Source organism: Geotrypetes seraphini, chromosome 12 (assembly GCF_902459505.1).
Source record: "Geotrypetes seraphini chromosome 12, aGeoSer1.1, whole genome shotgun sequence".
NCBI classification, from domain to species: domain Eukaryota; kingdom Metazoa; phylum Chordata; class Amphibia; order Gymnophiona; family Dermophiidae; genus Geotrypetes; species Geotrypetes seraphini.
In genome coordinates, this window is record NC_047095.1 from 66,020,066 (window position 1) to 66,038,113 (window position 18,048).

The 18,048-nt window shown below is 44.1% G+C and overlaps 1 protein-coding gene across 3 annotated transcripts in view; it reads left to right on the plus strand.

Moving 5' to 3' along the window:
- ATPAF1 (ATP synthase mitochondrial F1 complex assembly factor 1) overlaps positions 1-15,643 on the plus strand; it is a 31,883-nt gene extending 16,240 nt beyond the window's left edge. For 2 of the 3 annotated variants that reach the window (XM_033916765.1, XM_033916767.1), the window contains 6 exons: positions 586-648; positions 1,883-1,933; positions 2,385-2,432; positions 4,426-4,521; positions 6,959-7,066; positions 13,548-15,643. In XM_033916765.1, coding sequence (XP_033772656.1) covers positions 586-648; positions 1,883-1,933; positions 2,385-2,432; positions 4,426-4,521; positions 6,959-7,066; positions 13,548-13,730 — 549 coding nt within the window. In that variant the 3' untranslated portion in view covers positions 13,731-15,643. The remainder of the gene's footprint in view (positions 1-585; positions 649-1,882; positions 1,934-2,384; positions 2,433-4,425; positions 4,522-6,958; positions 7,067-13,547) is intronic. The other variant, XM_033916766.1, reaches the window with a different exon arrangement.
- Positions 15,644-18,048: the final 2,405 nt, after the last annotated feature.

Here is an 18,048-nt window from a genome sequence, read left to right on the forward strand (position 1 = left end):
TTGTGATTACAATATGTCAGATTTGAAATGTGTCTTGAGGGAGGCTGCCGCCGCGGCTTTGGACAGACGGGTACCATTTTCGTGGGAGCCGGCCTTCGGAGAGGCTTGGGACGCGGGGACGGATGCGGGAGGGGCTGCCACTGCGAAGGGCTTTGGTGGAGGAGCCAGCCAGACTGCGAGTTTGGGTACGTTGTAAGCACGGATTGGTCAAGGAGCCGCCGCTTCCGAGGCTTTGAAATTGCTCTCCCACCGTCACTCCCACCCGCCCCGGCTCTGCCTCTGCCCAGGTTCAAAAGCAGGAGAGGCGGTCATCTAGCACCCGTTAATCTAATGGGCTTAAACACTAGTGTATTTATATTATCATGACAATTCATATGTAACCCACGGTATGTATTCTGTCTTATCATGACAATTCGTATGTAATCCGCCTTGAACTGCAAGGTAATGGCGGAATAGAAATCACTAATGTAATGTAATAAAAACTGCATAGAACTGAAAGGTATCGGCGGGATAGAAGACATCAATGTAATGTAATAGGTTCCTGCATTTTCCATGACTAAGCCATGACCTCTCCTTCTTTGGCAGACTCTCAGCTCAGTTCTAAATATTGACCTGGTGAAAAACAAAACAGCAGAAGAAATTAAAGAGGTGAGCCAATTAGTATCATTTTTGGCATAGTGGCAGCGCTGCATGACGCCACGTGGGAAATTAATGTATCATAAACCTTTACTGTTACTGTAACTTACCCTTATCCTGAAATGTAATTCCACTGGAACTGCCCAGATAATTTCTATATTGTAATCCGCCTAGAACCGCAAGGCACAGGCGGAATAGAAATCCGTAATGTAATGTAATGTAATCTAAGTTTGGGTCCAGTGCCTGCTTTCTAACAGGAAAGGAGATGTGGGGGAAGGGTCTCAGCAGTGACACCTAGTGGCCAGATTCAAGGTGCAGAGCTGCTGGGTTCCATAGTGAGCTGTGGTGTAGGTATCCTCTATTGAGGATGGTCCTGATGAAGGCTGCGTTAGATTGGGGAGGGAGAAGAAAAGTTTGAAAAAAACCCCAAAAAAACAACCTGGTTAGAGGAGGGAAAACCACCAGTAGTTGCAAAGGATGACTTATGACGCTGTAACACCAGTGCCATTTTGAGTTGGAAGCCCAGGTGAGCAGGAGGAAGCAGCTGGGTCCTCTAAACGTGGAATCCAGACAGATATTGTTTGGTGTTTTTCATGAGGTAACCGAGGAAATGTGTCTGGGGAAAAATAGTTTGAAGAAACATTTTGCAGACTATGATTATTTATTTATCTAAAACACTTATGGCTCCTTTTATCAAGGTGCGCTATGGAGGTTAGCGTGTCGGACATCACGCGCCAACCACCCGGGAAGCCAAAAAACTAACGCCTCGTCAATGGAGGCGTTAGCGACTAGCGCGGCAGATGGTTGAACGCGCGGTATTCGCGTTAACCGCCTACCGCACCTTGATAAAAGGAGCCCTTATAGTCCGCATAGCGAACATCTATGTGGGTAACACAATAAAAAAACAACAGGCAGCCTCTAACCGAAAACCTATGCCTAAAGCAATTAGTACCAAATACCTACCACTTTACACATAGCTTGTATTTGGAAAATCTAGTCGGAAAAAATATGCCTTCAGGTTTTTCCAAAATACCTGAAAGTCGGAAATTAGATGAATGGAATCTGGAATTTAATTCCATAACGTCGGTCCGGCCACTTGGACCATTATAGATCACTATATCGTTATAGTTGCTTGTTAAAAATATGATTGAAGCAGGCAGTTCTTTATAAAATCGGTTGCTTTCTTTTGTCTATAAATGTTGTGTGCTCATGTTCTAACGGTGAAAAACTTCTGCTGTTCTTACAGATCTGGAAGCAGTACTTCTCCATGAAAGATACAGTCTTTGCCATTATTCCTGTAAGTGAGCCATTTTCCTGACCCCGGAAAGAGGAGCAAGACTCTCCGTCCCCTATACTTTTAAAACCAATAGGAGGAAATTTTTTTTCACTCAGAGGGTGTGGTCAGAGCGGATAGCGTAGCTGGTTTTAAGAAAGGTTTGGACAAGTTCCTGGAGGAAAAGTCCATAGTGTGTTATTGAGAGAGACACGGGGGAAACCACTGCTTGCCCTGGATCGGTAGCATGGAATGTTGCTACTCTTTGGGGTTCTGGAATCTTTTGTTCCTCTTTAGGATTCTGAATGGAATGTTGCTACTCTTTGGGTTTTGGCCAGGTACTAGTGACCTGGATTGGCCACCGTGAGAACAGGCTACTGGGCTTGATGGACCACTGGTCTGACCCAGTAAGGCTATTCTTAGGTTCTTATGAGAAGGGGAAGCCATGTTAATTTCTGTTGTCTTTTCCTTTTAGGGAGAAGTTTTTGACCTGATGTGGGACCGAGCCCAGGCTTGTCCATCAGTAAGTTCTGTCCTCTGTATTCTTAAAGGATGGTTTGTGGGCCAGTACTCTTGTTTCTTTCTGGAAGGTTAATGCTACAACTGTCATAGTTATACAGACTCAACTCTAGCGCTTTGCATTCCAAAATGTTGAAACGATATCCTGTTTCCAGCAGTAGCCAATTCGGGTCACAAGTATCTGGAAAGATCCTAAAAGGCTAAAATAGATTTTATGCTGCTTATCTCAGGAATAAGCAGTGGATTTTCCCAAGTTGGATTTTTCGTGTAGGAAATTGTCCAAACCTTTTCTTAAACCCTGCTAAGCCAATTGCTTTCACCATATTCGCTGGCAATGAATTCCAGAGTTCAATTACTCATTGAATGAAGAAATATTTTCTCCAATTTGTTTTAAATTTTCTACTTAATAGCTTCATTGCATGCCCCCTAGTCCTAGTATTTTTGGAAAGAGTAAACAAGCCATGGGTCCGGATTTTCCTTCGGGAAAATCTGGTAACCCTAGGTATGATAAGTGTGATTAGCGAGCAGTTGATTTGCAGATTTGTTGTATAGTATGCGTAACATTTTGTTGTCTGTATTTTAATTAAGAATGTAATTATGTAACTCGCACAGAACTAGAGGATGGCGCGAGTAATACATTTTTAAATAAATAAGATGTACTTCTGTGCAGGAATGTGGGCTACAGCATTCTCCTTTTTTTATTTCTTTAGTGTTGGTATGTTTATTAAATTATCAAAAAACGTTAGGTGCCTTTGACTCTTGTTCAAGTCCTAGTGACTTGATGACCATCATCAAGTTTTCATGGCAGAATACAGAAGTAGATTGCTGGGCCTTCTGTGCAGTATAAATTTGATGTCATAGTCGCATCAGATATAATCCTCTGCCTGCAACAGTTTCCATCTGCTGCTGCCCTGATGGGGTGGTGCATCGTTAGTCTGACAACTCCGCTGAAACCTGTCCGCCTCGAGAGGCCCTGCTGGGAGTGAACTATTGACGGCATAGCTTTCAACTCCTCAGACGCGTGCAAGCCCATGTACCATGACTGGACATTAACAAAAATGCAGAGACAAAATACAGAAGCATTTGCTTCGATTATCGTGCCGGAGCTAAAAAGGTTTGAGAGATACTGGTCAGGAGTGTTTGCTTTTTATGAATTTGTAAACGGGAAGGGTAAATACGATCACCTGATAATCCAAACGAAAAATCAAGTTCAGAATTCACCTGACTGGCTGTGTAGGTCAGATAAAAGACAAAAGGAAAAATTTTATTTTATCTCAGTCATGGAAATGAAAGTAAAACCAAAACGTAACTGTTTGCATAAATATTGCATGTAAAAGCACGTTAAGTCAAAGTTCAACTATTCGATTACTTGAAAAACTTTCAGATACAGAAACATGGAATTTGCTACTTTTGGGGTTTTTGCCAGGCACTTGTGACCTGGATTGGCCACTGTGGAAGCAGGATATTGGGCTGGATGGACCATTGGTCTGCCCCAGTATGGCTATTTTCATGTTCTTAAGCCCAAATGGCCTTTTCAGTCCATCCATCCATACCAACTTCTAAGCTCCACACTCCCTTCTTCTCCCTCGGAGATCCTCTGTACATGCCCCACACTTTCTTGAGTTCAGATGTACGGCCTCTTACAAAGCCGCGCGGCAACAGCCCCGAAGCCCTTTAAATCTCTATGGCCTTTGGCGCCGTTAGCGCGGCTTTGTAAAAGAGGCCGATAGTCCTTGTGGGAAATTCGGCATGCTGTGTTTTTTTAAAATTTTAACTAAATTTATAAATCAAACTCTGTTTAGTTTATCAGAGAAGACTGCATGATAAAACCTAAGAAAAAAATTTGCGGAAATGAGAAAATAATTTTTCAGAAATCTTTCCAGCCCAAATGTTCCAGAAACCTCACCTCTCTGTTGCCACATTAAGGAACCTGACATATATGTAGTATAATGAATGTACAAATCAGCAAGATTTATTCTTGTTCTTACTATTTACAGTTCTTATATGCAGTGCCGAGACGGGAAGGTTATGAATTTTTTGTGGGCCAGTGGTCTGGACTACAGCTTCACTTCACCTCTCTCATAAATATACAGGTAAGGCAAGTCTGATCTTTGGTCTCCATGTCTAGCAAGTGGTTCATTATCTCAGGGAAAACTGGCATCCCTAGATCCAGTGACATAGCGAGAGAAGTTGGCCCTCGGGGCGGAGGCGCCCCATGTGCTCTTCCCCCACCACCCTGATAGTGCCGCGCCCCTCCCTGTACTTCTTCATATCTTTGCCGGTAGTGAGCAGGCCGGAACACCCACTGCTGTTGTCGGCCGAGCCTTCCTACTGACATCACTTCCTGGCCCAGCGAACAGGAAGTGATGTCAGGAGTGAGGGGCGAGGCCGGTGAAGATTTGAAGAGGTAGCGGCGGGCAGGAGGGTGACCCTTCAGAGACCCATCCCTTCGCCAGGGTGGGGGGAAGGGGAGAGGTGCTGGCACCCCTGCCAAGTCGACGCAGTTCATCCCCCTCTTGCTACACCACTGGTGAGATCAAAGCCTAGGGTATGTAATTCATCTTGGTTGATTGAGAGCCTCATAAATAACACATATCCAATCCCACATTGAAAAGTAATTTACAAACTTAATTGCTTCTCATCTTATTACTGGGGCAAGAAAAAGCCTCAAAATTCAGACTGCCACTTGTTGCCTCGGCTTGTCTATTATTGAATCGCTGGCCTCAAAAAACCTCGCTAGGATTCAGCAGTGAATAAACCAGTCTTTTTTGTGTTGAAATCCTATAAGTCTTAATCCACTGGTTAGTACAAATATTTTGTTGAAAACAGTGAAAACGTAACATTAAAGTTATTTATTCACTGATTGTACAATCCTCTTGATGTGAACCGCCCAGAACTTTTTGGTTGGGCGGTATACAAGAATAAAATTATTATTATTATTGAAACAGCCCGTCCGACGTGGTCAGTGTTTTGCGGCATCCAAAGCCACTGTATCACACACAGACACGCGAGGGTCTGGTTTCTAGAATTACCCTTTATGCTCCGGCTTCTATATATGGCACTTTGAGTTGCCTACGCAAATTTGGGCATGCAGCTTAATTGATTTAACAAGCCAATCTGCCGTTAATTGACCACTGACAAGCAATTATCGACACTAATTAGCATTTATGCGTGCATCTTTTTAGGCGTTTTCTATAAAGAAGTGCGTGTAAATTCTAGTGCTCGGAGCAGAAAAGGGAGTGCGGCTAAGATCAATGCACTTGTAACCCGCCTAAGTTACACTTGATCCGAGCCTAAGTTAGGCAGGAATTTACACCAGGTTTTAATTGGTATAAATTAGGGATCTCAAAGTCCCTCCTAGAGGGCCGCAATCCAGTCGGGTTTTCAGGATTTCCCCAATGAATATGCATTGAAAGCAGTTCATATACATAGATCTCATGCATATTCATTGGGGAAATCCTGAAAACCCAACTGTATTGCGGCCCTCAAGGAGGGACTTTGAGACCCCTGGTATAAATGGTCAAGCCTAAATTGAATAGTGGGTCTCAGCACTTAGCTAACTTTAGACACGGTTTATAAAATGACGCTAAGAGAGGCTTTTTGTAACCATACGTAGAATTTCCCTTATATGGTTAAGTGCTTTTGAGTACATTTCTATAGAGTTTCATAGTGAAGGTTTTATGGGGTAGGTCACTAGGTCTTTCTCCAACCCATTATCAGTGGTGTAGTAAAGGGGAGGGCGGACCGCCCCAGGCGCTGACTTGGTGGGGGCTCCAGCACCTTTCCACCCTCCCTTCCCCGCCCCCACGTACCTCTTTAAATCTTCCCCAACAGAAGCAACTAATCTGGCCTGGCTCCCGGTGAATCACTTCCTGGTCGTGGGGCCAGGAAGTGACATCAGAGGGAAAGCCTACGCCGATGCAAGCAGCAGGCTAGAGAAGCTGCTCGCGCTGGTGAAGATTTAAAGAGGTACAAGCGTGGGAAGGGAAGGCGCGAGTGTGGCGTGAGGGGCGCTGAAGGAGTGGGGGAGGTGCCACTACGCCACTGCCCATTACATTCCATTTATTGACTTCTATTCCGCCTTAACCTTTCAGTTCTAGGCGGATTAAAATTAAGAGGTATCTAGACATGTCCAGGGAATTACATTTCAAAGCGTATTATTAGACAAACATTGGATTAGTATTGCAAGACATATTTCCTAAATAATATTGTTTTGATTTCTTTCCGAAATATTCTAGAATCCAATATGGCACCTAAGATTCAGACTAGAGAATGATGCGGGGACAAATTTTTCCCCGTGGGGACTCATTTTCCCATCCTGTCCCCGCGAGTTCTTTTCCTGTCGCTGCCCCATCCTTGCGACCTCTGTCCTCATCCCTGCCCCACCCCCACAAATTCAGAATGGGGGCTTCACAGTGGGAACAGAGTTAGCCACAAAGTTACTGAGACAGTCCCTTTAATTCTTACGATGCTCACTAACGCTTTGCAGCTGTTCTGTGTATTAAGGAGTCCCTGCGCTGTCTCTTGCAGACTACACGTGATGCTGCCCCCAGCCAGCTGGTACTGTACCACTATCGTGAGCTGCAGGAGGAGAAGGGCATTGTTCTGATGACTGCAGAGATGGACTCCCGATTCCTGGTAAAAGCCTTTTCACTTTGCTTGTTTCTGTGCTGTTGTCTGGCATTTCCCTAGCATCATTTTCACCCCCCCCCCTGTTACTGAACCCTCAGCCATGAGCCACACCTCTCGCCCCCAGTTACTGAACCCTCAGCCATGAGCCACACACCTGGCCCTCAGTTACTGAACCCTCAGCCATGAGCCACACACCTGGCCCTCAGTTACTGAACTGTCAGCCACAAGCCACACCCCTAGCCCCCAAATTACTGAACCCTAAGCCACGAGCCACACCCCTGGCCCCCAGTTACAGAGCTCTCAGCCACGAACCACACCCCTGGCCCCCAGTTACTGAACCTTCAGCCACAAGCCACATCCCTGGCCCCCAGTTACTGAACCCTTAGCCACGAGCCACACCTCTCGCCCCCAGTTATAATAATAATAATAATTTTATTTCTTATATACCGCCCAACCAGAAGATCCGGGCGGTTCACAGCAAGAGAACTGAGGCATATCAGCGAAGATGCAAGATACAGTAGGAATCAGTAGAATTCAATTCTATACAATACAATAAAATACAACATGATACAATGTAGAGTGAATCAAAGCAAAGTCATCGCATAAATTTACCAAACAGATAGTGATTTTCTGAACTTATAGTAAGATTGGGAGTGAACAATCAAAGAACACATCCAAGAGTTCATTCTCCCCGCTTGAAAGGCTAGAGTTTTGTCTAAAATACTTTTATAGCGGCAGGCTTTCGGAGTAGGGTGCATAAACATGCCCGACTTTCTTGTGTTCTTGCTTGATGTGAAAGGATTTAATTGGGAAGATAAGTATGATGGTAGTAATCCAAAGATAGCTTTATAGCAGAAGCAGCTGAATTTTAAAATGACTCTAGCTTCAAAAGGGAGCCAATGGAGTTGCATGTAAAAAAGGGTTATATGATCAAACTTTTTCAGTCCAAAGATCAAACGTACAGCAGCATTTTGAACCAGTTACTGAACCCTCAGCCACGAGCCACACCTAGCCCCCCAAATTACTGAACCCTAAGCCACAAGCCACACCCCTGGCCCTCAGTTACTGAATCCTCAGCCACGAGCCACACCCCTAACCCCAAAATTACTGAACCCTAAGCCACGAGCCACACCCCTGGCCCCCAGTTACTGAGCTCTCAGCCACAAGCCACACCCCTGGCCCCCGGTTACTGAACTCTCATCCACGAGCCATACCTCTGGCCCCCGGTTACTGAACCCTCAGTCACGAGCCACACCCCTGGCCCCCAGTTACTGAGCTCTCAGCCACGAGCCACACCCCTGGCCCCCGGTTACTGAACCCTCATCCACGAGCCATACCTCTGGCCCCCGGTTACTGAACCCTCAGCCACGAGCCACACCCCTGACCTCCTGTTACTGAACCCTGAAGCCTACAATAATAAGTAAGCTTGTCACAGGGTCCCACGTGATAAGTGGAAGAAATGAATCTCAAACTCATTTGTATCCACTTCTCCAATCTCTACACCAGTGAAAATCCAGAGATGTAAATCTCCAGTAGACGGGGAATGTTCTTCCATGATGGACATGGAATGTTTTAAGTCATAACTTTTGCATAGCGCTCGCTGCTGTAAAAGGAGCATTTTAGCTGGCAGCAACTTAAAGTGATATCACCATTTTAAACCAAGAGAATTATTTAACAGATATGTCTTTGTTAAGTGCTCTTTTCATACTTCATTTTTCTCTGTTTCTCTCCACCCTAGATTTTTCCTCAGCATCATTTTTGATATGCTGAGTCCTACTTGTATTCCTCTTCCTCTCTCCTCCGCAGGGATGCAAGACTATGTTTGTTTCCCTATATGCTCTTTTTTTTCTATTCCATTTCTTCTCCTTCCCTCTTCACCCTCCCATTCCCTCTCCTGCTGGTAACACTGTACCATGGAGCAGAGGGAGGGCATGCATGCCAGAGGCACTTCTCCAAGCCTAGTCCATCAGTGCTTTGCCAGGTCAGGTTCACTCCCAGTCAGGTCAACTGCCAATCAGGTCGAATGGCAGGAATGCTGTGGAAATGGTGATCACAGCCCATAGGAGGAGGGAGTCCTAATCATTATGCAATAGCACCACCTAGTGGCTGGGTTAACGACTATGACTGCCAAATTCCAAAAGGTTATTACATGGTTCCTAGCTGAGACTGTTGCTGAAGGTGATTAGACTAAAGGAAGTGGGGGAGCACATTAAAAAAAATCCCTGGGGGGTTGCAAATAAAGAGCAAATACAAAGTCCAAAAAAAGGACCTAAGTTCTACAAACCAAGTCGAAGAATCTGCAAACACAAGAGGTGGAACTCTAGTTCCTAGAGATTCAGGAGATTTATCTAGACAATTATATAAACAAAAAACAATGTGGAGAAATGATGTTCCTGAGATGGACTTTATTAATATTAAAATAATATTAAAACTTAGCAAATCACATAAAAACCTCTAGGACGCAGTCCGCTGAAAAGCTTTGGACCCTGAACCCAACACAACAGAATGTCTTCCTCAGGGGTCCCTATGAAGTCCTATGATAAAGATACGTGGATAAAAATGCCAGTTGGAAATAAACTGTTCTGTAGATGCTGTGCGCAGGACATGGGCTCAAAAAAGCTTGGATTTGTCTGTGGAGATCATTGGGTCAATTCTCTTGTTTTCGTCTGGACAATTATATAAAGAAAGTTTATTTTACAATATTCCATACAATAAAAACATATCGGGTACAAAATGTCTGTGTCAAAAGTATAACTGTAAATGAAGAAGACTGACTCGATAAATAGCACAACCGATGAGAAGGGCCCGCTATACAAAAACTCAGCTCAGAGACATAAAACTCTGAAGAGGGAGAGGTAACCCCCTCTTAGGGAAAGAGTTTATCATCCAATCATTGCTTAATCAATGTTAAAAGCGAGTCCAGCTCAAAGGTGTGAAAAATCTTTAACTGTATATATATTTCTTAATTGAGGTACTGTATTCTTAATTGAGCTACTGTTTTTTGAATTTATTGCATACAGTACCTCAATTAAGAAATATATATACATTTAAAGATTTTTCACACCTTTGAGCTGGACTCGCTTTTAACATTGATTAAGCAATGATTGGATGATAAACTCTTTCCCTAAGAGGGGGTTACCTCTCCCTCTTCAGAGTTTTATGTCTCTGAGCTGAGTTTTTGTATAGCGGACCCTTCTCATCGGTTGTGCTATTTATTGAGTCAGTCTTCTTCATTTACAGTTTAACGTCTTTACTGACTCCATAGTTACTTTGTCCCTGCTGAAGTGGAAACATGTGTCAAAAGTATTGCAGTGATTGCATCGTGTACATGGGATAAGATCTGGACTCAACACAGGCCGTGTTTCGGCAATGTTTTGCCTTCTTCAGGGGTCTTGAGGACAGGCCTTAAGTGAGTTTAAAATCTGTAAATTAAGACATGGTTTGCACTGTGCCCGTACTCGAATGTAATTATAGCTGGTCACCTTATCTCAAGAAAGATATAGCGAGCAGTGGCACTAGAAAAGATTCAAAAAAGAGCGACCAAGATGATAAAGGGGATAGAACTCCTCTTGTCTGAGGAAAGACTAAAAAGGTTAGGGCTCTTTAGGTTGAAAAGAGACAGCTGAGGGGAGATATGATAGAATTTATGATTAGCGTTTTATCAAAATTTTAATAAACTTGGATATGATTGAAGTCTACAAAATCCTGAGTGGAGTAGAACGGGTACAAGTGGATCGATTTTTCACTCCATCAAAAATTACAAAGACTAGGGGACACTCGAAGTTACAGGGAAATACTTTTAAAACCAATAGGAGCAAATATTTTTTCACTCAGAGAAGAATTAAGCTCTGGAACGCGCTGCCAGAGGATGTGGTAAGAGCGGATAGCGTAGCTGGTTTTAAGAAAGGTTTGGACAAGTTCCTGGAGGAAAAGTCCATAGGCTGTTATTAAGACATGGGGGAAGCCACTACTTGCCATGGATCAGTGGAATATTTGTACTCCTTGGGTTTTGGCCAGGTACTAGTGACCTGGATTGGCCACTGTGAGAACGGGCTACTGGGCTTGATGGACCATTGGTCTGACCCAGTAAGGCCATTGTTATGTTCTTATGCTTATATCCTAAGCGGCTTACAAACAAACATGTACATCTCCAGCAGGCTGAGTGTCAATGCATTAACCCCATCCATACCACACAGATTAATAATACTGATTTTTTGTACAATCTCACTTTATTCTGGGACCAGTTGTTATTTCCCTCTACCCACCAGGACTTTTGTAGGAAGCCTCAGTATTTCAGAGACTTAAACCCCTCCTCCTTATAGCTCATCACTATGCCAGTATCCCAGCTCCTCAGTCTTCCTTCCTAGAAGCCAGGCTGTAGGAATCTATCTTTTCTGCTCATGTTTTCTTTCACTACCTGATCCTCCTTGCATACATTCACCAAGTTTTACAGGATCGATGTGGTGGCCAAGCAGGATGCTGCTTTTGGTGCCTCTGTTTTGGCAGCGGGCTCATCCGTCCCACCCTTAATTTTTGGGACTGCTCCGTTATGTCCCACTGGTCCCGGAATAAAGTGGGATTAAGAACATAAGCATCGCCTCCGCTGAGTCAGACCATAGGTCCATCATGCCTAGCAGTCCGCTCCCACGGCGGCCCCCCAGGTCAATGACCTGTAAGTGATCTATTACTCTAAAGCATTTGTACTGTATAGTACCCCTCTAATTGTACCCTTCAATCTCCTTTTCCTTCAGAAATTTGTCCAGTCCCATTTTGAAACCCAAAATCGTACGCTGCTTTACTACCTCCTCTGGAAGTGCATTCCAGGTGTCAACCACCCTTTGAGTGAAGAAGAACTTCCTGGCATTTGTTCTGAATCTGTCTCCCTTCAATTTTTCCGAATGCCCTCTAGTTATTGTTGCCCCCACCAGTCTGAAGAATCTGTCCCTCTCTACCTTCTCCATACCTTTCATGATCTTGTAAGTTTCTATCATATCCCCTCTAAGTCTCCGCTTTTCGAGGGAAAAGAGCCCCAGCTTCTCCAGCCTCTCAGCATACGAAAGGTTCTCCATGCCCTTTATCATTTTTGTTGCTCTTCTCTGGACCCTCTCCAGTATTGCCATATCCTTCTTAAGGTACGGCGACCAGTATTGAACGCAGTACTCCAGATTCGGTCGCACCATCGCCCTATACAGCGGGAGGTATCGCTTCTGGTAGCGATACCTTTCTTGATAATGCCCAACATTCTGTTCGCCTTTTTCGAGGCCGCAGCACATTCTGCCGCCAGTTTCATTGTTTTATCCACCATAACCCCCAGGTCTCTTTCTAGGTTGCCTTCCCCCAATAATATCCCCCCCATCGTGTAATTGTACATCGGGGTTCCTTTCCCCATGTGCATAACTTTACATTTCTCCACATTGAAGCTCATCTGCCATTTAGTTGCCCACTCACTCAGTTTGTTCAGGTCCCTTTGGAGTTCTCTACATTCCTCAACTGTACAAGAATGAAAGATTATGTTCTTACCTGTGCTAATCTTCTTTCTTGTAAATCCACACTTTATTCCGGGAACCCACTCTATTTTTTGCTGATTCACCGATTGTCTGCTTTTACAAGTACTGGTAAGCTGGATTTCTGTTTTCTGTCCAGCTTTTATAAGAATGTCACTAGAATGGGTTTAGCACTTAATTGGGGGGGGGGGTGTCCCTGGTTCAGGTGCCCCCCTTCTGACAGTGCAGGCTGTGTCTCCCTTTATAGCACCGTTTTGTCATTCAGGTTTATGCTGTTTAATGACCTTTTCTCTCATTTTTCATTGTTGCTGATTTGCATTTGTTGATATGAGCAGAATTGATTTACTTGTTAGGGAGTTCTCCCCATTCCCCTCTCTCTTGTTGTCCTCTACAGATGTTCTTGGCTGCTTTTATACTGACTGAGGAGTTCGGATACTGGCACAGTGATGCCGTATAAGAGGGAGGGGTTTAAGTCTCTGAAATTCTAAGGCTTCCTACAAAGTCCTGGCGGGTAGAGGGAAATAACCCACTGGTCCCGGAACAAAGTGTGGATTTACAAGAAAGATTAGCAACAGAACCTAATGTTTTGATTTATTCAGCTGCAGTAAGTTCCTATCTAAAGAGTTTACAGTCTAAGGCACCTGCTTACTAATCCATGGCAAAATAACTCGTTTATGCTCAATTTTACCACGAGAAGGTTGAGTGTAAGATCCACTAAGCTGCAGTATTTAGCTACTGCAGCTTAGTGAATCTTGCAATTGCAGGAATATCGCACATTCTCCACCAACCACATCCTAAAACAGGTCTTTGGTAAGAATCTGTTGTGGGGGGAGCAGGAATGTGCACTGTTGCATCAGAGCTAGTGTTGAAAGGGAGTACCGCATCGCACTGTGGTGCATTTCTGATTACTTGGTATTTTTTCCTGCTTCACCGCTGCACGTTAGTTTGTCGGCACGCTCTAATATTGCTTTTCTCCTTCACAGAATGTTCTGGAAGCACAGAGCTTGGCCAATCAGGTGCAACTCTTCTACGCCACTCACCGACCAGAGACCTACAAGCTGGTGGAGATGTTTAACCACAGCCCTGATGCATTTAAGCACATGATGATAATCTCGGAGCTGGAGCAAAGCGGGCTCGGAAGGCAGCTGAGACTCGGACACGAATGAATAAATCCACGAGAGCACCCGAGACCAGAAACGGACCCGAGAGCCGAGGGCATGGTGTGAGCGTGGACTTCTCACTGTTCAAGAATCCACTGACCCAACCTTGGCTCTGGATCCTGATGTGCCATATTTATTATAGCATTTGAAAACCACCAGCCCAGAATTGCTATGTGAAATTATTTAGTCACAGGACTGTAGCGCTGCAGAAGAGAAGCCAGAGCCGTCCTTGTTACTCTTGTCGTGGTGGGAGCAATGGCAAAACCAGGGATCTGTATGCCTCTGCGTTTTTAGATGTAGCCTTGAAGCAAACACGTCACAAGCCGTCTCAGTAGTGAGGGTCAAATTCTGAAGCTCTCAACATTGCATAGGCACATCAAGCATGTTTTGCAGCATACTCACACCATCTCTTCCTGGCTAGTGTTTAAGGGTCACTGGTGACTACTATAGTTCTCTAACTCTCCCCTCCCCCCCCCCCCTGATCTGAAACGGTTGGCATTGCAGGCTTTCCCAGCTTGCTTTCTGGCCTTCATTTCACGGGAGAGAGAATCTATCCAAGCACTGCAGAGCAGAGAGCATTTCAACACAGAGACCATCTCCTTAAGTACCCTTTGGTTGGGCATCCTTAACTGGTTACCCCTGAAATAAAACAATTTGGGCTGCAGGCACATTAAAATTGTTTCCGATTTACACGTGAAAGCGAATCTGGAAGGATAAAATTGCATGCTAACTTAATTTAAACTTTTCTTCTTGGAGTACTAGTTTGATAGCAGTATCTGTCGAGTTTTAAGTAAATAAGTTGTTAGCTATTAGTTGTATTGTGTAATCAGCATTGCACCGATATTTATTTATTTATTTATTTCCACATTCTGTATCCTGCCTATAAAACTAAATCTGCTTTGGGGGACTTACATAAAGTCCCATAGAAAGAGAGCTTGAATGTAGGCGTGTGTCACAGTAAACTGTCCCGCAGCTGATGACATCATCAGTAAGAGTCAATTTGGTGTTCAAGGGGTGAGGTTTGGTGACACCTTTGTTCTTTCTGAAGTGAAAAGCAATGTTGGCTCTCAGACTGCCAGCCTGCCTGTTTTCTAGACTCTGATTTATTGATTTTTGAAATTTTGGGCATATACATTACTATTCCTTTTGTTTGAGTAATTTAGGTGTCTGCTTTTGCTACCCAGTTCTTTCAGTTGGTTTTAATATCTCTCTTCAGGGTTCCTTTTACCTATGATGGATACAGCCAGTAAGCACTAAGGCAGCTTTATACTAACAGCTTCAACCGTACAGATAATGTGGATGAACAGGGAAGCCTGTTTAAAGGGGGGTGAGGGGAAAAATACCTGCACTGTATGAAACCCCTCGCCCTCCTTGAAGTACTGCAAGCAGGCATGTTTCTGCCTGGCAGGTGTGTCTTTTCACAGAGTGACCCTTTTCTCACCTCTGGGCTGGAGGAACGCCAGTCTTTGGATTACCCACAGCCGATCTGTTGCTCAGCCGTATAAAACCCTTCCCAGGCAGTGGAGCGTAGCTGTGCCATTTCCACAATAGGAGGCTGAGAACTGATGGGAAATGACACATGCGAAGATGCCCCCCTGGCTCGCTCATTTGCTACTCATAATCCAGCAAAGTTCCAATTGACACACCCATTAGGCAGTGAACTGGGGTGTGGGAAAAGGCCTCGGGGTTCTCTGCTCTCCCTTCCGGTTGCAGGCTGCTCCCTCTAAGGATCGGTTGGGTGCGTGCAAATTTTTTTTCACATGCGAGCAACAAGTTAAAAAAAAACAACAATTTTCCAGGTTTGCAGTTATTTTTGTGAACGAAGCTCCTAGAATGTATGAGTGATTGCTTCCCTGATGTTCATCTGATGTTCACTCTTCCCTCAGCACATATAATAATAAATGTTTCTGCTGCAAGTACTGTGCTGCGTGAAATATTACTGTGTTCAGAGCAGATTCTGCAGGGTTTTCTTGGTAAGACCACTAGTGTTTAAGCGAACAGAACCAAGGCTGCTTTGCCAGAGGTTGTGGTAAGAGCGGATAGCATAGCTGGTTTTAAGGAAGATTTGGACAAGTTCCTGGAGGAAAAGTCCATTGTTATTGAGAAAGACATGGGGAAACCACTGCTTGCCCTGGATCGGTAGCATGGAATATTGCTACTCCTTCGGTTTTGGCCAGGTACTGGTGACCTGGATTGGCCAGGGTGAGAACTTGATGGACCATTGGTCTGACCCAGTAAGGCTATTCTTATGTAATTCTTTAGGGATTTGCTGCTTTGTGGAGGAATAGGCCTAAGGGTTAGTACAGCGGACTATGATTGTGGGAAACTAGGTTCAGTCCCCACTGCAACTCCTCATGACCCTGGGCAAGTCACTTAACCCTCCACCGCCTCAGGTACAAAAAACGTAGACTGTGAACCCACTAGGGACAGGGAAAATACATCCATATATCAAGTAACATTATATAAATGATTAGTAGTAGTGGTGTTGGTTGTTTTTTTTTAGGTTTAGGAGCTTGCTGAGCAAGACGTGAAATAATTCATATGGTATATCAGACCTGTTTGAACAGAAATGAGGCAGAGTCTGAGATGAGGTGTTTATTTCCTGAAGGAACAAGTTAAGCGGAAATTTCTCATCAGCTCAAACTGCTCAGTTTAAGTGGTGTCTCAGCCATTTGGTTGAGATCCAAACGCACGACCTGAGCCATAAAGTGAAATGGTTCCTTCCTGGCCTTTAGGCTGAGGCAGGGAATCTGTAAAGATTAGGTTAGGGCTCTTCAGCTTGGAAAAGAGACGGCTAAGGGGGGAGACATGATTGAAGTCCACAACATCTTGAGTGGTGTGGAAACGGGTACAAGTGGATCGATTTTTTACTGCATCAAGATTTACAAATACGGGAGCACGCGGTGAAGTTACAGAGTAATACTTTTAAAACCAATAGCAGGAAATATTACTTCACTTGAGCTGATTCTATAAACAGCACTTAAATCAGTCGGCGCCTAAAAAAAATGAATTGCTGTTAGCGGTGTCTATGTAAAAACTTAGGCACCTGATATGTAGGCCAGGGCTTTAAAGGCCTATATTTTAGATACCTAAGTTTTTGGAGAATCGCGCTTAGCGGTGTCTAAGTCATAGAAACGCCGAGTAAGGCATTAGGTGCTGTTAAGCGCCAAGCACTAGGCATCTATCTTTAATAGAATCAGATTAATATTTTTTTTTTTTTACCAGTTGAGGCTATTTAAAGTATTTTTCCAATTAACTTAGGTGCCTTTTATAGAATCAGCCTCTCAGAGAATAGTTGAGCTCTGGAACACGTTGCCAGAGGATGTGGTAGGAGCAGTTAACTTAGCTGGTTTTAAAAAAGGTTTGGACAAGTTCCTGGAGGAAAAGTCCGTAGTCTGCTATTGAGACAGACATGGGGGAAGCCACTGCTTGCCCTGGAATCGTTGGCATAGAAAGCTGCTATTATTTGGTATTCCAGAATCTTGCTACCCTTTGGGGATTCTGTAATATTGCTACTCTTTGAGATTCTGCATGGAATCTTGATACTCTTTGGTGTTCCAGAATGTTTGGGGTTCTGGAAAGTTGCTACTCTTTGAGATTCTGCATGGAATCTTGAAACGCTTTGGTGTTCCAGAAAGTTGCTACTCTTTGAGATTCAGCATGGAATCTTGATATGCTTTGGTGTTCCAGAAAGTTGCTACTCTTTGAGTTTCAGCATGGAATCTTGATATGGTTTGGCGTTCCGTAAAGTTGCTACTCTTTGAGATGCTGCATGGAATCTTGAAACGCTTTGGTGTTCCCGAAAGTTGCTACACTTTGAGATGCTGCATGGAATCTTGATACGCTTTGGCGTTCCGGAAAGTTGCTACTCTGAGATTCTGCATGGAATCTTGATACGCTTTGGCGTTCTGTAATGTTTCTACTAATTGGATTTCTGCCAGGTACTTGTGACCTGAATTGGCCACTGTGGAAACAGGATATGGACCATTGGTCTGACCCAGTATGGCTATTTTCATGTTCTTATCTGTACAGCAGAAGTTCTTAACCATTGTGTCACAAAGAGGTTGGATATGTCACCAAGAATTTAGCACAGACAGCAAACCTGCACTTTTACAAACATCTGGGCCTACAGCTGGCACAAGCAAAGATCCAGAAAGTCAAGATCTTTAAATTCCTAAATTCTGGGCCCTATTTCTGCTTCTCCAATGCCCCAAACAATAACTGCCGCCATCAGCCCCAACTGGAAATTTTGGAGGTCTGCTTGTCCATAGGTTCTGTTTGCTACAAAGTTTCTGAGTGGCATATTTTCCTGCTTTTAGTTACT